The following is a 24,326-nucleotide window of genomic DNA, read 5'->3' on the forward strand; positions in this document are numbered from 1 at the left end:
CTAGTCCAAGTCATACAATTTGACTACAATATGTTTCTTGTCCTCCATACGCTCTTGTCAGTGGATACATAGATATATATAGGATAGATGGAGAGACGGAGAGACGGAGAGACGGAGAGACGGACAATTCTCATCAAGCCAAGTAAACATTTCGGGCCTTTTACTTCCTTTTACTCCTTTTGTGAGTAAAATAGTTCTTTGGAATCAATTGAAACTGACTGCATAAGGTTGTATAAACAGAGTGCAATAAAGTAGAGCCTGAATTAATATTTACATATAGTGGGGGATTTCCCAGATGTGGGACTAATGAATGAAGGAACATTTAATCTAATCTACTTTTAGCCGCTACCTACCAGATACCTAAACTATTTAATTCGAAAGATTTCCATTAAAAACTGAACTTGAGCATCATGATGCACTTTTGACTTGTACAGTATCTCACGTTTCGGACTCATGCTCCCTTATGACCGTCTTTTTTCTTCTTTAAAATTCAAGCCTCCCACATCACACCCCTGCTGACCTCCCTGCCGTTTCATGTAGCATCTGACATCCCTCCACCTTATTACTGTGTTTGGCACAACGTTGGTGGTTTTCTACTAACGGGCAACAGAAGCGCTGGTTTCCTGTCCTAACCAGCCCTGTGCTCATCAACATGTTTCGCCGCCATTTTGGTCCCACATCTGTGACGATCCCGCGGTATCCCTCGGGATTGCTCGATGTCGCATGACAGGTTCGTGATGAGCGTGCTGTCGGAACTTTCCTCGGATCATTTTTTATGACACTATGAAACACCGCAGTGATCATAAAATTGATGAAAAGCACATCACGGCGTTAAACAAAGCAGAGTCATATTTTAAAGCACAATCCCGTGTTTACATGGCATGAATTTGATTACCTTCTCCCCCCCCCCCCCCCCCGGAGGGTCCCATCCGCCCCGCCCCAAATGTTACAGCAACACTGACACACTCGTGAAATCGTTGTACTCCATGACTGCGGTGGCTCACAATAAGCAGAGAAAAGCAGTGCCGAGGCTTAAATGCGGCACTGAATGAGCGAGCTCCCCGGGACAGAAGTTTCTCGGTGAAAAGAAAACTGCACAGCAAATCAAACCGTTTATATTAGGGCCAAATGATCCACTTCACCCGGGGTGAGAAGCAGAGAGACAGCGAGAAAGATGGAGCAAGGTGTGCAGAGGAGCAGACATTTCTTAAGTGATAAGCATGAAGGCAGAGTCCCATCGCTCCCAGCCAGCCCACACTCCATCCTCCACTCTTTTTTTTTTCTCCCCCCACCACATTTCCATCTCCCACTGCTGCCAACTGAAACACATTTTGTAATTCCCCATCCTCCTCTACATTGTCTCTTTTGACGTTTCATCAACATTTTCAGCAAACACTCCATTTACTCCAGCCTCCTTCCAATCACTGCTGCAGCCGCGCTCAGCCCTGTCAATATTTGTCTGGTCAGGTCTCCGTCTGTGTGCGCTCGGCTTTAAGCAAATATATTCGGTAAAAGTGCAGCGTCTCCACACAAAATGAGACTGAAATCAGTTCTCGGAGAGGAAGCAGATGGTGATACTTTCCTGATGACATCTTTTGGCTTTTAAATGAGACCTCATGTTTACTGCTCCCATCTTTCCTTCCTTCATCACATGGCAGCCTCACAAAAAAACTTCAAAAAAACTTTCCGGAAAGTTCAGAAGCTTGTGAGCTGCTTGAGCCTTAATCTCTGCAATGTGCCAACAGTGTTAAAGGTACAAGCACGGCAATGATTTTTAGCGCCAAACCTTTTACGTGACGACTCTGTACCAAGCTGAGGAAAAAAAAGTGCCTTGTTACTATTTTAAACTAAATCGCTATGCGGTGACAACGTTCTCATTTCCCTTAGACAAACTTGTTTGTTTTGCACGGAGATTCAAAGATGAAGAATTCTATTTAGGATTTATGAGACACTGCAGGGAGAAGCGACATCAATCAGCCACTAAGCAGGATATCAAATGTCCCGAGGTAAAGAGCAGTGATAACGTTTTAATGGAAACAAGATCTTTTGCTTTCTCCTCCTGCATGCAAACGGCTCAATGTTCTACATTAAAGCTTCCAGATGGTTGCTCAGAGATGAAAAACAGCTCCCAAGGAGATCAGCGCCAAGACAGCAGTACTCTAAAACGTCAATAGGAGCGACGTAGGAGATCCTCTTCCACAAGCTTTGGAGACGCAGTTGCCTGGTCCTGTGTGACCACGTGTTAGTCCATTATAGTTTAGCGGTTTCAGCTTTCAACCAAGTGATAGGTTTTGTTTTGTCAAGCATGTGCAAAAAGATGCGTGGCCCGCACACACAAACATCCTGTGTTTAAAAGATCTGCTGCTAATCCAATAAAACAGTCCCTCGGTCCGGGACAGAACTGCACAGCTTGAACCACAGCAAACTGCGAGCATGCGGTAAACTATTTTAGTCCAACACAAAAAAAATCCAAAACAAATAAATTAAGCAAACAATAGAACCAAACTAGTCTTCTTCTCTGAGAACAAGCATGTGCGTTGAGGCCGTGTGACGAGCGGCTCCAATCCCCATTATTTTATCAGCATGCAGGCAAATTTAGCTAAATAAACACATTAATGGTTTCAAATGTTCCAAGAGGAGGAAAGTTATTTTGACCACATTTGAATCTGATGTAATCTGTGTACAGTAGCAGTTAAAATTATTTTATTTTTTTCATATATCTAATAGCTATGATTTCTGCATATTGTTGTAGTGCGTGTGGTCAGGCACAACTTAGCTCTCTGGAAGCCAGTTAGATTCTTTTGGAGTCCCTACAGTAGTGCAAGTTGCCATAGACGTTCTCTTAATTTACTCTCGTCACTGTTGAGAGAAGAAATTCTACGTTTGTATTTACCTATTAAGTATGACCTCGCTGTGCCGAGTGATGAATCATACTTGACCGTAAATTGTAACGAGTGGTTAATTGTAAGTAAACATGATTTGTACAGCTGAGAGGAAAATCACTGATTTAGTCATTTAGCTTGGGCCAAACATGCACGGTGTTGTAATATTGGTGAAACTGTAATGATTAATATGTAATGTGCAATACATTAAAAAAAAAAAACAATTCTCAGTATAGGTCTAAACAATGGGTGTCTGGATTTAGGTCCCAGATCCTTTAGCTGTATGTTTTAAATGTCTCTCTACTGCTACATGTCACCTAAATATAATCGATGCAACATCATTGTGCTCTGGAAAAAAGCCTGATAACAAGTAATTTATTACTATATGGAGAGTTGAAAAGAGAGATGTCTTAAAAAAAAAAAAAAAAAAAAAAAGGTGCAGGAAACAACACAATAACTGATAGCATAGTAAGAACAAGATTCTTTTTTAAAGCGTGATAGACATGAATAGAATAATAAATGTGTGCAGATCTTAGAAAATTAATTTCTTGAACTGTGAAACTAGAATTTGAGCGCATAACTGAAATAATCCCTGCTCATAAGTCTGAAAATGACTAAGTACAGTATTAACTTCAGTACCTTAAAAAAGTTTAAACTTTCAGTTTATATGAATGCAGAAATAGAAAAATAAGCTTTTCATTTCTACATTTTAAAGATGCGCCTTTATAGCTAATACATTTGGCTTCATGATTATCAAGTGTGAACTTCATTGCTGCTCTGGCATAAAGTTTTTATGTTAGATAAATATTTTCTCAACATGAATTCTGTTTTACAGAAAAGTTGAAATGAGAAAACATTATTTATTTAATTAAAAAAAAAAATCAATGGGTGAAAATGCAATAGGGAAAAAAGGGAATATAAATGTTAAAAGAAAATTGCCTGAAATTTGCTTTTCATACGAGATCCAGAAACAAAAATAGAGCAAAATATTCTCAACTCCTAAATATGCGCTCTACAAGAAGCAGTTATCCCCCACAGTCGATCATTAGTCATCACTCTGGACTGTAATCGTGGCTAGAAGACACTGATACAGCTCGACATGCAGACTCATAACATGACAATGTTCTCAGGATGAACACTTTTATTGAGATACACACCTCAGCAAAATCAAGACATCACCTGATGAGAAGTGTTATAACTGTGAACAGCACTGCTCTGGCCCGGCCTCTGGACCAACAGACAGCAGTGCAGAGTCGTTGGGAGGTGGTTTCCATCGTGACGACAAACTCACTCTTCTCTGCTTTGCCCAGTGTTTATCTTGTCTCAGGAGCCTGAGATTTTCATGTTTCTCATATAGCAGCCGCATAATCTATTACCAAGCCCAAGGGAGGCCACGGGACTGAGAAAGATTGGACGAGGAGGGTAAAGGAAAGTTTGTCCATGCATACAAGCACTTGCAAGGCCCGACCTGATTGCCGTCACCCCTGGCAGCGTGACCTGAGAGGGAACGATATTTGAGCAGCCACCAGCCTCCTTAGGCCTGCTCAGAGAGAGCCGTGAGTTCAAATCAACACATCCATCAAAACCACAATGGGCTGACAGCAAGTATCCGCAGCTCCTGCTCTTACAAGCTTCACCTGGAATTTCACAGAGAGGCCATTTTCTACAGATTTACGTAGGTTTTTTTTTTGTTTGTTTGTTTGTGAAAGAAAGAGATGTGCAATATGAAGCATTGGCTTGGAGGGTGGAGTGTATCGCGCCTCAGAGGACCCACTACCAGAATACGGTACTCATTGACGGAGCAAAGCGGGAACCCACAGCCCTGCTGGCACACAGAGCTTCTGACAGAAGCCGAGCCGAGGCACGTCTATGATGAACGGCAAACTATTTCTCCACAGTCTGCCTCTGCCGCTTCAGTCTTACCAACAGCACTCAGTCTCTGCTCTGTTTCTACGGCAACAACAGGCTCCCCTTCTCTCATTCACACAGGCTCTCCTTCACGCCGTTAACAACATACTCTAATTGTGCTCTCTTTCCACCTTATCTCTTTGTTCTCTCACATGACTCCTCTTCTCCGCGCACACTCTCCCTGCGCCTCGTTCCCCCTCCTGGTCGGTGGAGGTGAATGTCAATGCCGGGCCGCAGTCCTCTGCACTCCGCAGTGCCTCGTCAGAAGACCCGGAGCTGTTGTATTCACGCAGCTGCGGCGTCCGCCGGGCTAAGCAGGGAGAAGATGAGCGCCGTGCAAACAATTTCATGGGTTCAAGAGCAACTCATGACCCGTGTTACATGTCCTTGTGTCTCTTGCTGCCCATTATCTTTATCTGGATACCGCCGTTGTCAACTTGTCTAGTGGCGCATGGCTGCGGGAAACGGAGTGTCCTCTTCACAGGCCAAGGGGAACATTTGTTTTAAGCTAAATCTAATTCACATGAAGACCGTTTAGTCTAGCGAGCAGGCACTGTCTACTTAAACAGCCACACTCTGTGCATTCATGAACGTTGATGATGGACTGCAATATTTCAAAATGTCTTTTCTTTGCTTTGAGGTTGTTTTTTTTTTACAATTTCCAAACAGTCTTGTCTCCTTGTAGAAAATGTCCGCTGATTGTCATCTTTAATTTTTTTGGATAACAGGATCAAATCCTCCCATCGAGTAGCAACAAATCAAATTGTGAAGCATCACACAGAAAGCTGATGGATTTCTAGTGATCTGCTCATAATGTGAATGACAGATGCATTTCTGAAGCTGATTTGGCTCCTTGGAAGATCCGTTATGACAATGTTGCATAAGCACTCTCACGGGGTTATGAAATTTCATCGTCAACAGATGAAGCATGTGGGCAGCAATTATCCCCGAGGATGATCATTTAAAAGGAAGAGACATTTTTCATAATTGATTAACATTTTTGAATTATGGATGCTTTACATGCAAAGTACACGCAGCCAATAACAGCGACAAATGTCCCTGATCTGTTGCTACAATCTGGCGGTTGCATGTCGGTTATTCTGTAGAATATCCGACGTCGGCGGCTGCGGCACACTTAAAAGGGAGAAAAGCAATTCGGCTTTATTGAAGTTCTGCTTGGAAAATTGACTGAAGCGCCTCTCGCGCTTTGATCTTTTTATTTTCTGAAACTGCGTAATATCACTAATCTAAAACCACAAACTCAAAGAGCAGGACATGGCAGACGTCTTTACTGCTCGCTGAACTGTTTGTTAGCTTCGCCAGGTAGGAAAAACAAAACATCTGTGATTTGCCTCATTGATCCAGAAAAACTAGACGCATTCTTTGCTTCTTTCCTCCAATTATGAAAAAAGGCACTTAAAGCAGCTCTTTAACACTGTGACAAAAGCAATCCCATAACCACTTGTGTTATTTTCATAACCAGTATTTAGGGCCGAGCAAATATTGCGAGTGATGTCTGGAGTGCTTTCTTTTCCATTTTGAAGCAGCTCATACATTTGATCTGCACTGCAGCTTTTGAAAACGTGAACCTCTGTGACGCCTGCGTGGCAGAGTCGTGCAGCAATGTGGTGGTTTAGGACAAGAACTGGAATCATTCTGGGTTAACTACAGTACAGCTGATTTCTTTATTTAACATGTATCCAGATCAGCTCTTATTCCAGTCTCTCAGAGTGACTCTGGACGTGCCAATTATAGTCTCCATTATTTGGTCTATGGGATAAACAGCCTCAGTAAATTGGTCCGGTTTCGTTCCATCCTGAGAGAAGTCCTTGTAATTGTCTTGAAAATGAATGTTTACTCGACTGTAAAGTCTCTTTTGGGAGCACACAGTAGTTTTTGCCACTGAAGACTCATGTATGAAACCCATGTTTAATACTTAAGAGTCCCATTTTAAAAGTTTTTTGTCACAAATTAATACTAACAAAATACCTCTATTCTCTTCTGGCAAATGACACTGAAAACCGATACCACAGGACTGAGCCAGTTGAAGCAACTAAGCTCAATTCATCTTGCTCATAAATGACCGTTAAATATCCATCATCAACCACCTCATGCAGGCTTTGACCTGACATTCTGACCACCGAAGCATTTTTATTCTCAACATCCAGACAGACTTCAACCTGAATGGTCTCTTTTGTGGTTTCTTGCCAGATCAGCCTCTTTTGATCAGGTTTAATGTTTCATACTGTATTTTTCCCTTGTAATGCTCCTAAAATTAGGTTCGGGTAAATTTAGGAGTGATGCAGGTCTGTGCATGTGGAAATAGTAAGTGTGACTTAGTTTGTTTTTCTTTTACATGTTAAATTGACAGTGCTACTTTATTTCTATAAAACTAACTCAAATGAAAAACTGAAGGGATAATAGCACCAGAACGTAGGAGACCAGAACGTCTCTTGACCATAATCTTGTCTGCTCAAAGTGTCTTAACTATCCAGGCTGAACAACCACATAACACTGTCAATGGTGCATTATCACACCAGCAACACACTCAACACATGGTTTAAAAAATAAATAAATCAGCTCAAAGTGGAGGAAGCACAAATAAGTATGCTCTTTAGTAAGCTTTGAAACGTAATGCTTTAAGAACCGTCTACTTTGTATTAATACTTAAAAAACAAGTTATTAAAAACAAACAGTCATTATATAATTCTTTTGACGTCAGTGTTCATCTGGAGGTGTGAGTACTTAAAATAACAAAGGAACCAGCTCTGCAATTCCATCCTATAGCAAGACAAATAACATGGTATATAACATAGGACGGAAGTCCTGAATATCACGAACTAAAAAACCAAATGTCGAAATTCTGTCATCTAATACACAAGTAGTAACACATACTGCATCTTAAGTCAAGGGAAACGTTGAATCAGTATTTCAACACAGACAAAACAGTATCTGTCTTTCTAGCTTTGTTTTAATGGAGGTGCGACATGCACAGTAACACTTCATTACATTAAAGCTGTATAATTGCCAGTCAGGAAGCTTAATGCCGCCTAACAACAAGCAGATGATGATGATGTAGTCATGACACTTAACAAGCAATAAACAAGACTTGAAAGAAAACCCAAAAAAACAATTACCAACAACAGAAAAGAAACAATAAACACACTCACTGTATATGCCATAATAATCAAAGGTCCTAAAAGGTTTTGTAAAGCTTATAATTAAAAGAACATTTTTACTAATCAAAGAGACACATGTTGCCAGCAGGGTTAGTGACTCTCCAATCAATAATATCACAACATTATATTATTCAGAAGTGCGAGCGGTTGGCATGTTTTTCACACAAGTGGGGAATTGCAGCCACGTTTACAGCTGCCGGGCATATGCTTCATCAGAAAGACAGCAACAAGAAGGAGTTCACAGCGTGGTCACAGCACTGAGTCTATAGGCAGAGATTAACGGCACTAATCTTCCCCCAGATAACGCCATGAGAGGATGATGGAGTACGCAGAAAGAAAGAGAGAACCTGAAGACTGATCCAGACATTGAAGTGAGTCAGGAATCGGCCAGAACAGAAATGCAGCCAAAGAGGCTGTCTGTGGCCCGTGAAAGAAAGAAAACAAAAAAGAAAGTATCTCTTCAAATGTCCAACAACTGGGAATCTCATTATCATATCTTACTGGGACAAATGATCGCCTGATGGCCCACTACTTCTTCCACTTCATGCACAAGAGACTCATCATGTGCGTGTGCACACTACATACTGGTCACCACAATGGAGTGTGACGGAGCTGCGAGGCCTGTCAGACGTTCGTCATGCACCTGGGGTTACACGGCCCCGTATGAACGGCGTACATCATTTTGTATCAGAGTCTGTCGAGAGCAACAGCGGGGAAAACCTCTTCAAAAAGAAGATGACTTCAGGTTTTTGGAGGGAGAGAGAGAGAGAGAGAGAGAGAGAGAGATGAGAAATCTTTGCTCGTTGATCTGGCTGAGCGTTTGGGGCCAAGAGCCTCACAAGAGTCGAGTCAGCATGTCACAGGCAATTAAATGGCGTCCTCAGACATCCCGCAGAGGCACCTTCCGGTGAACAGAGGCGCCACAGAATGCTCCAAATGGGACAGAAACAGAAGCGGCAGAGTTTCAGAGAGGAGCAGCACCGGCAGCTTTGGAGGTTTCGTGTGGTGATTTCATGTCTTCCTCCACATGGATTTAACTTTATCTACATTTTTATTCATGCGTCATGCTCGGTGGTCACCTGCTGGCTCTTCACTCGTTTCTTCGCACTGCAAGCAGACTCACTGCTTTATCCACAATCTGAGGATTGCACCCTGGTAACAGTGCAGAAATGAAATTGGCTCCCTTCATTTCATTCTGGTGAACTAGCTAATTCACACCTGAGGGTTTTTTTTTTTAGCTTAGCACCGTTCCTGCTGTGTTTGACGGGCTGAACAAATTTCTGTGGGTTAGTAGGTTAATGGCTGTATGCATTTGTCGGATTAAGTTATACAACCGCCCACATAATATGTAAATCATGAGATTATCTTTTGAATGTGTGCTTTCCCAAACAGTACATCTGAGAGCAGCTTAACGTATAGGCATATTTACTTGCTGAGTCTTATTTTTCTTCACAGCGAAGTGTTAATTTTTGAGCTGTGACAGTTTATACAGTGTTTGTACTGGATGTATGTGCATGTAGGCGAGTGGAGGTGGTGGAAGGCAACGTGGCAGGGGATAATTAGAAAATAAAGTCTTTCTCGAATGAGTCTCTTTCTCCCGAAAGCCTCTCCTCTGACACTGAAGCTGAAAGTCTCACTGAGAAGTTCTCCACTCTGGGGACAAAGTAAACTCCTTCCACTGTGCAGCAGTACACATTATGACACAAGTACGAGCACAAAGAGTAGCTAAGGGGACTGTAATTATTCCCCGCCGTGCCTCTAACTCTATTTTCTGCAGCTACGGGTCACCAGTAATCACATATATAAAACTTAAGATAGTGCGGATTGTCCCCACTACAAGAATGAAGAAAAATAACCCATAGAGCAATCACCCGGGCTAATGAAATGAAATCCTGAACAAGGTGAAGTAAAGTCCTTCCTCGCAGCAGTCAAGGCCCTCAAAGGCCCGCCTGTCATGTCAGCTCTTCCACATTTAATTATGTTTTTTAGCACTCCATCCTCAAGTGGCTCAGCGCAGCCGGGGCCTCTGGGAGACTCGCGAGAGTTCTGCACAGACGGACCAACTAACAACACCAGCTGCCGGGACGTTCGTGTGTGTACCTGCATCCCGACCACATCCCCCTATGGGGGAGAGCGAGGCAGCGCAAAGGAGAGCGAGGGGGAGAGAAAAGAAGCAAGGGAGGGGAAAGAAACTCGCAAAACTAGCAGTTTCACAGAGAAGTCGATGTCGGGTAGGAAAACCTGCAAGTCGGTCTTGAAGTAAGCTCATTTAATCAACTTTTGTATCTTTGGATTCTTGAATCTGATCATTTAAAACAGTGGCACCCATTTAAGAACCAGCACATAAAACAAGCAAACAAAGAGCGGAAGTTAATTTTCTAATAACAGCATATTAGATCATAAATTGATCTTTAACAAAGTTTTTTTGTTTTGTTACCGTTATTTCTACAAATCATTATTTGCACCACCCTACTTCACCTATCTCTCATCACCTATTTGTAGTGTCCGGGATTGTATCTGGCAACATAAAATAAAAACGGGCTTTATGTCAGATTTAAGTAAGGTCACTGTAGTTTGTTGAATCAATATAACTTCTCGTCTATTCAGCTTCTTGTCTGCTCACAGTTTGGGCGTTTGCAACACGTGACCTTAGGCTGGTCGCTATACTGGCTCACTACACCATCTTGTGGTACAAACTGGTATTGCAAGACTGGGGCGAATTGTTCGCTTGATAGTGTTTCTGCAGCACCACTCCTAAATACGATTAACAATGCTGACATGATGTAAATGTCCTCAAATTCTGTCGATTGTCCGGATATTATTTTGTTTTTCTTCAAACGAATAATCCCACACACGTACATTTATAATTCAACAATTATGGCATCGTTTAATGCATTACCAGAACTTTCCTTTTCATTAATATACTCAGTACAATGATCAGACAACTCTAATCAACCAAAAGTTTATGACAACTTATCTGATGCTTTAAATCCCTCAAAATTCAATACAGAGCTTTGATTGTAAGCACTGTTAGATTAGGTTATTATTATGTGTTGTGGCTGAATCAAACAGCATTTCTAATAACTAACCACATTATTATCATTAAATTGTTTGCTGACAAAGCATTCCGATAAATGAAGTTCAATTAACTACTAATTTCCCACGGAACGATGATCTAAAGCATTGCCATAACTTTTCTCAGTCTCCATTTTTCATAATCAAAGCTTAAGGCAGGATGTGTGCGGAGTTTCTACATTTCATTAAATCATTTTCTGTTCTATGCAAAGTAGGTTAGTTTGCTGACACACAACATTCAAACCTTTATGAAAAGTGCTGCCAGAATACAGAGAACCCCATTAAGCCTACGTGTTATCTTCTCTCTGCAGATTCTGCTTCACATACAGGCTGAGCACCTGTTTTGGCCTCGGAACATCCACACTGGAACGAGTGCAAAGCTGTGTGTGCGTCGTACATGTATGCACACGTGTGTGTGTAGGTAAGAGACAAAAGAGGAATATAGGAGGGAAATTGTCCACATAAATGTCTGCTTTTACGTAACCTGAATATATATAACCTGGGTTAACAGTGTAGTCATAGACACTGCGTCAAAAGGAGACAGTTTATACACCAGTGTACCGTCTAGAGAGAGATCACTTAGTCGTAGTTATTAACAGAAAGTATATATTTTTAACAGTAGCTTGAACTAGTGCATAATTGATGGGCTGAATCCTCTGACAAAAAGATGCAGCTGATTCACTCCAGTCACACAAGCAGACACTCCTTTTCCCCTTGTAATTCAGCATGTTACCCCTAGTTTCCTCCACCCCAAGGCTCTCTGGATAATTGTTATCCTGGTATTTCCATTTCCAAGCCTGTGGGCAGAGAAATCCGGAGGGGCATGATGCCGACAGTTTGATCCACCAAATGTTTGGGAAATGTCTCTCCGCCTCAGGAGCGAGCAACATATTTCAAAACTACTTTTCATCCACATTTGTAGTTTTCCATTGAAGAATTTCTTTGGACAATGTTCATAAATAAAGCACGGCTTTCTGCCTCCTGTCTCTGAGCAGCACTCCTGCAAACGTGGTGGACATACAGTATCCAGCTGGAGGAGCAAAAACAGGTTATGTCACCATAACAGAAGTGGTTCATTAAGTCAGCAAAGACAGACGCATTAAATAGTCCCTGTCTGGCCTAGGGGCTGTGTTAAAAGTTTTTTTTTTCGCCGTGCCGGCCAGTGTTTGATCTCACGCTCTACAAAAGCTTTGCAGCGCTCGGTCGGTGCCCAGGAGCTCTGCGGGTTGCTGCGCTTATCAAACCACCAAACATCAGAGGAGAAAAAGTCGTTGCTGTCCTTGACTCCGACACACACTTCTTGAAGGACAAAGCCTGCAGGACTCTCTGCTTTCATGAAAAATAAATGCAGCCTCAATAGTCGCAGGTATTGAGTGTCGGTTGTTGAGCGTTGGCACAGTCGCAGAGTCTATGCTAAATATGAGCGGCGGTGTTAGTGAGGTCTTGTATGTTTGTGTGAATCTACGTGTTGCTGTGAAAATGAAAGCTGCAACGGAGTTCTTCTTCTCTGTGGACGCGATCACATGCTGCTCATGTAAATTACTATATTTACAGTAGATATGCCAGCAAGTGGCATCGAGGATGGAGCTACAGAGGTTTGACAATCAGCACACACCGACAACTCTGAAAACCTTTCCCACAGCTCTCATAAATCTCAAAGTCAGTCTGTTGTTTTGGGGGTTTTTTTTCTCTCCCGGACCTGCCAACAGGAGCAGGAGCTCACTTTATTGTCAATTCATGCATAATCCATTCTCTGCACGCCTTATCAAAACCTGCAGACACAAATAAATCTGACCGCATTATTTACAACGGCAGAGAACTGTCAAGGAAGTTTTCCTTTCCTCCACAAGATATATGTCAAAAAAAATAAAAAATACTTAAGAGTCATTTGATGCTCTTTTCGAAATATTTTCAAACCTTAATATATCTACCCAAACACAAGGACCACGGTGCACAAAGTGCCCACGAGCACGGACCCAAAGAGGGTTTCTAAGATGACAAATGAACTTGAGTGGAGCTGGAGCAGCGAGGCCAAACGGGGGCCAGCAACAGTTAAAGATGTGTTGCTCTCTAAAGGAGCAGCTGACTAACTCTGAATTCTAAACAGCAGAAAATTCAGCTTTTTGTTTTTCTTTTTTTTTCCTCGAGGCAGTAAAAGACCAGTTTAGTTGTCTAAGAGGGCCAGATGGGCCTGTGCTCTGTGACTAAACCACACGCACACGCACACACACACACACACACACGCACACGCACACACCCACCTTCAAGACCCTCAAGTTGATCAGCATTCAAAGTAAGCACTAGCCGTTTTTTTTTGTTTTTTTTGTGCTCTTCTTTTTCTACCCTCGTCATCCCCTTTCTCCACTCGGCCGATGGATCGACTGACGGAGGCTGAGAATTGCTGCCGTTTATCCACTTATTCCCCAGAGGGAGGAAAAAGGAGGCTCAGCCAGCAGGAGACAGACGGAAGCAGAAGACGATGCTGAGCAGAGACGCAGGGTTGGACCTTTTCACTGTTGGCAAACATGGCGGCGAGGAGACCAAACGCCCCACAGACATCACAAAGCTTACAGTTTCACTTTTATTGGTCAACAGACTGAGGTAACCTTTCCAAAACTGCTCTCAGGAGTTTAAAACCTTTAATCCTGTTAACGGTGCAGTGTGTCCATAAACTCCCTCAAACATTCAAAGGAGAATCCTTGTTTTTGTTCCCCACCATTATCATGGCCATTGCGACATCATGTGTAGTGCACATTTTGCACAAAACAACTCTCCTTTGGAACGTGAACATCATTTATCAGGTATCACAAGAAGGTGTTTCTGTACCTCTCCAAAGTAGTGTTTACATGAATAATGAGAAATGTCCAGACTGTAGCTACACCCTTATGTAAACCAGTTGCCATGTGTGGAAGAATAAACAAGTGGTCAAGTTGATCAGCAGATAAAAATCTCGGACAAATTTAGCAAAACGGTCGGTTTTGACACACTTGGCGTTGCATAATCCCAACGAGGATCAATAATGATGACGAGAGGACTTCTTGACGAGCTTCTCCAAGACTGCTGCTCTTCTGGGCTGTTGCCAGTCTGCAGTGGTCAGTATCTCTCCAAAGTGGGCAAAAGAAAGAAAACAGTGAACTGGCGACATGTGGAGACACATTTTCCCAGATCTCCGCTGTAGCCGGAGTTTTCGGGAATCCTCGTTTGTGGTGACTCGTATCTGCGTTTATATGTAAACGCCCGGGTACATGTAAACGTGGCCTGAATCCGGTATGTCCCAAAAAAGTGGAATCAAAGTGACTTCTCCAGGATTCCACCTCTTTACAAAGTGGTTTAACTCAAGTATGACCAAAGGTTTCTTAACTAACCACAAACACAAAGCAGATCTTTGTGTGTGCTGCAGAGGAAAATCTAGCCCTGTGTTAATTTCACTCAAATGCTTCATTATGGAGTGTATTCAAACTTTTTGGTTTCATTTCATTGACTGCAGCGTGGACACAAATAAAAAGCACAACAATGCCACTTTTTGGTCTAATTGGTTCTTGTCGGGGGCAATTAAACAACGGTCTTTGTTCCAAACAAGCCACATTAATGGGAAATAACTGGCGTTGATAAAAACCTTGACCTTTCAAGGTATTTTGATGGTTGCTTCAATTAATTCCAACGCACTTTCACTTGCGTGCGATGATAAAACATTTTTAGCTTCCTCGTAAAAGAAAAACAACAAAAAACAGATGGGTAAACCAAATGAGCCGTCACTCGCATGCGTGCACGCCAGTAAAAATACACAGTGCAGTTTACATTTTGTATCACTTTCCCTGCAAAACCACGTGAAGCGTGTTGCCATACGCAGCATGAAGAAGCCCCTTAAGAACACCTGTGTCGCTGCACTCGGCTGAGGCTCTATTGTGAGCCGAGGAGGGCAAGGCGAGAGAGCGGGTCACGCACATATTGTCTTAGCACCTCGCTTTGTTCCTGTGCTCGAAAAAAAGCTCCCCGCACTCTGAGAGCACTTCACTGCAGTGTTTGATGGCGCCGGAGCGCAGCCAAAGGTAAGAGGAACAGAGAAGTTCACAAGGTGCACGCGAGGCGGAAGTGAGCCACGATACATCAGTTTTTCTTTTGTATTAGTTGCTGGTAAATCACACATGATGACACCAGAAAATGTTTAAAAAAAAAAAAAAAAAACGAAATCTTCAATATGATAGCTCAATGTTAAGATCAATAAAGTTGAGTTTTCAGACGTGGCACTGATCATCTCCTGTATAAACAGTCGTGGGATTAGCTCGATAGGTAAGCTCTTTATTTTCACAATAATTGTGTATTTTCAGTTGGTCTTTTTTTCTGAATACTTTAACTATATCGACTGGAATGAATTAGTCATGGAATCACCAAAGATTAGAAAAACAAGTATTGGTAGTTCCGGTTGATTTTGTCAGTCGAGTAGCCAACGACTTTGTGTGTGGTGCCAACATGAAACTGCAAAACCAGATCGCCCAGAGGAGGTTCGGGGCCAAAATGAAAGAGCTGCTCGGACTTGAACTGAGCCCGTTAGATGAACAACTTCAGCTCAAGCCACAGGCGGCGCAGAAATAATTTGTTTTTGAGAGAGAAAAAAAAAAAGGTTGCAAATGAAGAATTTATGTTGCTGCGCTGGGATTGGCACCTCTGGCAATGAAAAATTAACTTTTGATTGTTCTCTGGCAGGACACCAGGGACAACGTTCTTCATTTTCGGCTCCTCAGAAGTCAATCCAGCATTTTGTCATTTAAAATTAATAACATGCTTGCCGCGTCTATGTTTCATTGACATTTCCATTCAATGGATTTTCAGCATTTTAGTCTATTTAACAAAGCGCTTTTCTTCAACTCTTTATTAGGCAACTGGCTGTATTTGGAAATTTCACATTTCTTCCTATAACCTTAAAACTAAAGATAAGTTAATAATTAAAATGGTGCAGGACAAAAATAGGCATATCTTGCATTAAAAGGTAAAAAGCTCCTGCTTCATACTTCTCTCTTTGACACCATATATTATGATATGAACACCAAACTACTACAAGGTACTATATACCGATTTTTAAGCCTGAACCCAGTGCATCAATACGTCAGATCCAGTCTACTTTCTTGCAAATAAACCATCATATTCTGCCCCAGGACTAATAAGTGCAGTTATGTAGAAAAATACATTTTCACAGATCTTTTCACAGAAATGGAGATTTATTTTGTTTCCATGTAGAGTCATTTTTAAGACATAAGAAATTAAATGTATTATTTTGGTCATATTGTCATCAAACACAAATGGAAAAATAATTACGCTTACTTCTTATAAACGTTCAAATTATCCCATGTCTAATTGATTCAACGATCTCATTAGATAATAATTTAAAAACATTTTGTTAGTTATTTTTTAATATTCACTTATGAGTGGGAACGATGTGTTATAGCTTACTGTGGCAGTTGTTTTGTCATTGTATGAGTCTCAAGATGAAACTGAGGGGAGTATTTCTTATATTGCATAAAAGCAAAAATGGCCAAGAAAAGGTTTTTACTGGTGAAAGGAATATTACACATACTGTACTGTACATACAGTACTTAGATATGAATAAAAATGTTTGTTTTAGTAAAATAAGAACCTGGCTGGGAAGATTTTCCAGATGATTTGCAGTAGAATGAATATAAGTTATTGATGCAGAGACATAATAGTTCATTACCTGAAAGGATTTGTGTTGTCATGGTTACAAAGGCATCACAGCTTGGTTACAAGGCATCGGACAGCATGTGACTACTTCATTTGCACCTCGAGGACAAGACTGGCGATTCCAAAAATGGTTCAGTCAAATTAACTTACAAATCTGTCACATTCAGCTATCTGCTGAAAGAACGTCTCTCAACTGATAAAACGGCCTCCAACTCTCAGCGACGTGTCGAGCGCCTCTGAAAACGCTGGGTCACAAACTATATGTGCAATATTAAATCTGCAAAATGACTCTGTGGGACACATCTGCAGAATGAAAACTGAAGATGAACCCACTCTACATTCCTTCGCCGTGTGACCCAGTTCATCCGTTAACTCTTCACCTACCTGTTTGTCCTTGTCCTTGTCCTTGGCCTTCCCACTGCCCGACACCCGGGACGAGGTGACATCGCGGGGGATGACAGAGATCTGGTGCAGTGGCATGTTCATCCCAGCAGAGCCGAACGGCGACACTCAGACACAAACTTCCTGTCCCACCGCCAGAGCAAAGGGCATGATGGTCCTAACCTCGACTCCTCGCCCTGCACCGCCCTGCAGAGGACACAAACCACATTGGATGTTATTGACACACAGCTAAAATTCAGCTTAAATAAAAAAAACAAAAAACAATAGAGAGACAAGTGACAGTGGTGAAGTGGTACAGTTCAATACTGAAGTGTATTTTTCATTTTCTCTGCTCATCATCAGATTGACTCTTTCTGATGCTTCACACTTCTTCAGCTCGGACATCAAATCGATTAAATTCAATTTCAGAGAGCGGCTCATCAACCTCTGCAGAGACAAGCCGAGAAACATTCTGAAAGCTTGTGTGTCAACCAAACCGTAAGATCTCTTCTTGGATGTGAATATGTTGTCAGTAATTTGCAATGGTATCCATATTCTATCCCTCCGTGGTACGATGGTGCCCTCAGGCAACACACACATTTTTGGCTCGTCACATCTCCAGTGCATCCATTTGAATGACGCAATGCTTTAAAAAGAGAAGGAAGACCAAAGGGAACCAATAACTATGTTTTAATTTCACACATGACTTTCAGGGAGTCATATTGACTTTCTCAAAGTCAAGCTTTGCTATTTTGCTGCACAAAATGGGTCTGAAAACTTAATTTCCCGGCACTTTTCCATCTGGAAAAATATCTAAATATATATATACACACATACAGACACTGATAGGGGAGTAGTAAACAAACCTCACTTTTTGATAGTTTTATGCAATGCATTTGCTAAATTTAAGCAAATTTAAAGTTCACAGTGTTGCGATGATGCCCACAGCTCCCTTAAAACAGTTAGTCACATAGTTTTCAAATTAAAAATGGCTCGTGATGTAGCCTGTTGAAGCCACTACTAATCTTACACATGGTCATGAATTTGGACAAAAAAACTTTTTTCACTTATGGATCTTTATGGTATAGCCAACAAATGTATGTTTATTTAGTCAATTTTAAGTCATATAAAACATTTTTTCCCTAATTTGCATCATAATGTCAACTACAGAGGAAAACACGACATTGGACATTTCATGTCTCGCTTTGAGGTTGACGCCAAGAATAACAACAAAAGTGTCTAAATCTGAAATCAAAATGTCAAAAAGTATGTTCACGAGGGATGCGTGCGGCTATGACAAGACAAATAAACATCTGCCCCCTCGTTAAGTCGCTCAGCACAAACTATTAGTTTCTACGTGTTTTATTAATGTACAAGGCACTGCTGAACTGTCATCCATATCGAAACAACACATCTCCGTCATCAAAATCAATATGCTGCCACTTAACTTTCTTGAAGGTACAAACTACAGGAAGTTAATGGAATATGTCAAATGAATACTATGTGACAGGATGAAAAGCAGTGTGTCGTGCTTCAACAGCATTTTAAATTGTGAAAACTTTGGACTGTTTTCAGAGCATTTTTCCTTTTTAAACAGTCTTTATCCAATTTTTTGGGGGGTTTCATTGACAGAGAATTAGTCGCCTGGAACATCCCTAATGTCAATAATGAAGCCAGACTTCAAGGAGAAAATTCAAAAGGTCTCTGTAGGTTTTATTAAAATGAAAGCTTTGTAAATTTTACAGGATCTTGCGCTTTTCTACCTCAGGCCTTCCCCTCCACAGTACAAAAACTTTCATCTCTCTCGAGACTCAAAAAGGCTGAATCCTGTGATTTTCCACAACAGAGAGGTTATCCCTGCCATGTGTAATACACAGTCACAGAGGTGTGCAGGAACCTGGAGTCAGAGGAGTGATTTTCACAGCAGAGAGCGAGAGAGGTGTGACTGTGATTCCCCGTCAGTCTTGGACAGATTCAGACGGACAGAGACGTGAAGCAGCTGCAGCAGCAGTAGCAGTACGACGGCGACCTGGAGAGTTACACAAGAGGTTTTACAAATGGGGTCGCTTTAACTTCACTTAATGCAGCCATCTGTATTGCCACTGACAGCAATTAAGCTTTAGCTCCTTCGCACTACTGGGCTGTAGCTCTGTGTGTGTGTGTGTGTGTGTGTGTGTGTGTGTGTGTGTGTGTGTGTGTGTGTGTGTGTGTGTGTGTGTGTGTGTGTGTGTGCAGAAACGTCTGCCAAGCACAACCCCGTAACCTCCACAGCATTAAGATAATAAGAAACCAAAAAGCAAGCAGACAAACGGGGGCGTAGAATGGCAGTAATCGGAGAGGATAGCCGATGTTGGGTTTGGGTTGGCTGGTGTTGTGGGCGTGTTCTTTGGAATCAGAATCCAACGCAGGTTCACAGATTGTGAGGCCGGCCAGCACAGCCAGAGCTGTCACTTCAGTTCCTCGCTGCACCGGACTATCTCTGATAAGTATTCATTAAGATGGAGGGGTGATTACGCAAATATCAGCCCGTGCATGCACGCACACAGGCACCACCAGTGGTTATATCAGCTTATTGTGCAACAGCTGGCAGTTCTAGCTTCATGCCAGTAGACTGTGGGTTGTATAGTTTAGATCGGTATTTACCATTTGCTTCAAATTTACTTAGTAAACGCCATTGAGTTGTCGACCAGTGATTTATATTAGCAGACAGATATAAAAGAACTTGAAACAGATGTGTACCTCGATATACAACTACTATTTTCTTATAGAAGAGGAAACAATTGCTAAATTTAATAATTTAACATAATTTCATTAAAAAAAAAAAAAAAACACACATTGTTAAATGATGCTTGAGTAATCCGCTGAAACACTCGTCTGATTAAAATCGTGTCAAACATATCCGTAACATGTCCGTTGCAAGACGTCCATTTGCACCGCATTTTGAGAAATCACAGCTGGACAATGAAAGAGAAAACACAAGATTGCTGTGCAAAGCATTATGGGATTGATGACTGAATCAGATGATATTCCGACCATATAAACAGGGAGATTCAAACTTTTTGCACTTTTTGTTTACAAAAGAAGCATTTTGTCAGTCTCATAATCAAAGCAGTCTGTAGCATCATCATCACAATACATGCTTAAAAACAACTAAGGTTTTTCCTGTTACAGTACACAACCTGATGGAAGAAGGTGCCTACCTTTTAAATTAAAGTTATGCCAAAACAAGGTAAATTCAATACCACAATGAGGAAAAATTTTAACTCTGAAAACAAGCACTTTCGAGACAAAGATTCTAGTTTTGAACTGCTGAATCACACACCACCAAAAATGTTTCTGTGCTGTGAAACATAAAAACAAAGCAGAGCAGCCTCCCAGAGGGAACAAAAAGCATTTTTATTTGACGATCCAGTGCACAATTTGCCGAGCTCTTGCAGGAGACGGCGTGCCCTTTACCATATGTGGAGGTCGTCATGGTGGAGCTTTTCAGATGCTGCAGCATGGATGACTCACCTCTTTCAATTGATCCTTAACCCAAAGTTGAAGCTCTACTTCACATCTAAAAGTCTATTTTTCGATTGTACAGTGTTGGCTTACAGCTCTTCCCATTTGTAGAATGGAAATCATCATCAATAAAAAACTAGAATGGCCTGTTTTATTCATTTAGAGGCCAAATGAGCTGCCGTACTCTCCGCACACAGTCCTTCCTTCCGCCAATTGAAAACAGTCAGTCTTTATTATCTCTGAAATCAAGTGTATAATATGCCCTATACGCATGAATAGTTCAGTCATTTAAACGCTTTTGGTAATTTCATATGTGTATTATCAGCCATTATACGGCCATGCTGTGAGTCAACGAACTAGAGCTGAAGAATACAGGTCACGCTGATGAGCCGAGAGCACTTGGAGTCAGATTGTGTGTGTAGATGTGTGTGTGTGCAGGAACAATGACATAAAGTAAATGAGTGTAGGTCAGCAGCAAAGTTACAGCTCGAGGGAGTCATCAGATGGAAATATCGTTAAAGCTCCTGCTGGATTTCAGTTGCAAATGTCTGCATCAATTACAAATCACTTTGTGTCATTTCCTGAGCCGAAACGAGAAAGACTAAGAGAAAATAGAAGGCATCGCGTGTGCAAAGGAGCGGTTCACCTTAATGTTTCCAATGAACCAAAAACCAAGAACAAATAATCCATAGCCACGGCCACAACACAGGCTGCTGCTGCACCGACGAGCTCATTACTATACATGCAAAGAGCAACAACTGCAGTAAACCTCCCTCCCCGAACTCAACTCCTAATTAGGATTGTGTTTCAGGCCTAAGGTCTTTGCTGGCCAGAGAGCGAGCACTAATGGGAGAAGAAATGAGTCGGACAGGACTACACTGGCCACACTTACAGTATCTAGTAACATCCACTCCAGTGCTCCAACATGAATATTTTTAGGATTAATAAAGCTAAACCCATTCTGTCAATCAAGCTGTCAGAAGGTTCCTTTTAATGCAGCGAGGCCATTTCCCGTGTGTGTGTGTGTGTGTGTGTGTGTGTGTGTGTGTGTGTGTGTCCGTCCGTCCTCCAGGCCGCCTGCCAGTCAAAGAGTTCACTGCAACAATATTAAATGCTACAAATCCAGCAGCACTCCAACCAATCTCAGGCCTCCTGTGGCTCCAATTTAAAGTTGACCTGTTGCCATGGCAGCAGCTCTAGGGGTCACACGAAGCTGTTAAGGGGACGATAGCTCAGGATAAATGGATGCACAGACTGGCGAGTTACAAGACTGCTGAAGTAAAAGTCAAGTGTGGTTTTCAGCAGACACCTGCCGTTTATAAATTATTTTTGTTAGTTTGAACCTTGTGCCCACCTTGTAACTAGTGATTTACTAAAGTAGTTTGCCCATTAAAAGACGAGGATATGGATGTCCAGTCAGAGAAAAGAAAAACTGTATTAGAAGGTTTGAAGACGAGAAAGGTTTTCCCTTCGAATAATCACAGTGGATAATTGATTGACAATAGGCATTGGAACCTTGCGCAAAAATAGAACAAACAAAAAAGTAATAGTAACTGAGCAGCAGTAAGACTTTAAAAAGCTTAATTAATTACCAACTAATAAGTCAGACTTTTTTATTGAATTTCAAACGTCAAGTCTTTCCCAGTCATTATAGCTCAAGGACCTTTTGATCGATTGTTAACCAGTTTTATATGCTACAGATGCTTCATATATATTTGATACACAATACCTTTTGCAATTGTTAAAGAATCATTATATTACGTACCATATATCCACCTAAGTGCGTCACACGGCCAATCACATTCACACACTTCACCATGCATGGTGATTGACCTCCATTTGTAACAATCTGGGGTTCGATGTCTCACTCAAGGACACTTCAACAAATGGACGGGACAAGATGAGGAGTCCAATCCACAACCTTGCAACCAAAAAAAACAACCTGTGAGCTGTTAAGAACAGCCATCACTCTTTCCTGGACACTGAAGAAGCAAGAAAAACGATTCCTAAAAGTGGTTTCAAGGCCCATCTCACCGCCCATTTCTCGATGACCACACACCTGCCAGAGGCGGCTCCTAACCGAGGGAGATCCATACTGGGAGACGAGGCCGTCCAAATATTATCTCATATTAAGTCAATTTATTTTAAAGAAAGACAATTGCCCCCTTCCCCTGCAGCTCTTCCCGTCCGTGCTCCCGTGCCAGGTAAATCACAGGCCTGTCTCCTCTGCGTTCTGCTCAGCTGAGCTCTGCTGTTATTCAGTTTGCCAAGAGGCCCTTCTGTGTCCCTGCTGTCAGATCAGACCTGAGATATGGCCGAGAGCCCGTCCTCCCGTTCTGATGCGCAACCAGGCAGAAAACCTCAGCTGTGTATCAATCAATCTCAACACCACTATAGTAGAGCCTATAGTTTAGATTTAAAGAGGTGTCCTCCCAGAGGAACAATAGAGGGCTACGGCACCAATCAGAAAAACGAACTGTATGCTTGATTTCGAGCAAGTTTGAATTCATGAATTTCACAGCTCTGTTAGAAAAGGAAGAGTTCGTTCTGCGTTCTTAAGAGGGATTTTATGTGGATAATACATAATAACGCGGCACGATTTTCACACCGTGTGAGGAAGATGAAGCACTGATGGGACAGTATAGTGGCCACGGCGGTAACGCAGGCGAATGTGTGGTGTCCCTAATTAAGACAGTTCTCAGGATTTTTAGTGGCACAGATGTATTCAGCGTTCACTTGGCAAGTACAGAACAACGCATGAAAATGTAATTTTCTTGCTTTGATTGCTGTTCCCTCCGGGGATGTGTCACTTTGTCACCGAATCCCTTTATGAGAAGAGTGACTTTACAAAAAAAAAAAAAAAAAAAGTGGGAGGGAAAAAAAAAAAAAAAAAAGCTACAAATTTGGCTTAATGTTGGACTGATGCCTCTGCAGAAAAATAGGAGTCAGTGGAGGGAAGGCAGGAATTAATTTCATCATGGTGCAGATGCTATAACGGTGTTGGCAGCAGTGACTGGACTTAATGCCGCGCCAGAAATCAGACACTCACCAGTCGACACATAGATTAACAGAGCATCAGTAAATTCTAATGGACTCTTTGGATAAAGCCTCCTACCGTTCACACTCACACACACACACACACACAAAATGCATCAAATACATCAAATCCGGCACTGCAGTTTAGATAAACCCCTAAACAGATCTGACAATTTATCTCTCATATCTTCACTGAAAATGAGGTGTTAAAATTTCATACATTTCCACAAATACAAAGGGACGTGTGGCACTGGGATAGACAACTGGTGATTACCTGAACAGTTTTTCACAACGTCCTGGGAATAAATCATCATCATTTTTCGGGATCATTGCTATTTCAAATGCAGCTACATCATTTATCATCACTGGTCTAGTCTGAATATCACTGTGGCTTCTTCTCCAGCTCCAAGGTCTCCACAACTATTTCTTCTATATGCTGGATTATCAAATTCAATGCATCTATAAGGCTTATTAGCTGTAACATTTGATTAAATGCCGATAAGTCCCACTCTGGATGACTTTCATTGTGGAGTTGGGCAATGTAAACTCTGAACAGACGTCTGAGACGAAGAACGTTGTTGACTGGAAAAGCGCAGGAGCTGCAGCTGTTCATAAACACCAACTAAATTATTTGGTATCAATAATATTCTACTGCACTCTTCCG

General features: G+C 41.7%; 1 protein-coding gene across 2 annotated transcripts in view; it reads right to left on the reverse strand.

Moving 5' to 3' along the window:
* The window catches only part of marchf8 (membrane-associated ring finger (C3HC4) 8), an 85,454-nt gene that overhangs the window by 46,620 nt on the left and 14,508 nt on the right, over positions 1 to 24,326 (reverse strand). For both annotated transcript variants that reach the window (XM_080481834.1, XM_080481835.1), the window contains exon 2: positions 17,126 to 17,329. In XM_080481834.1, coding sequence (XP_080337960.1) covers positions 17,126 to 17,227 — 102 coding nt within the window. In that variant the 5' untranslated portion in view covers positions 17,228 to 17,329. The remainder of the gene's footprint in view (positions 1 to 17,125; positions 17,330 to 24,326) is intronic.

The sequence above is a fragment of the Lipophrys pholis genome, assembly GCF_963383615.2.
Source record: "Lipophrys pholis genome assembly, chromosome: 15".
In the NCBI taxonomy this organism is placed as follows: domain Eukaryota; kingdom Metazoa; phylum Chordata; class Actinopteri; order Blenniiformes; family Blenniidae; genus Lipophrys; species Lipophrys pholis.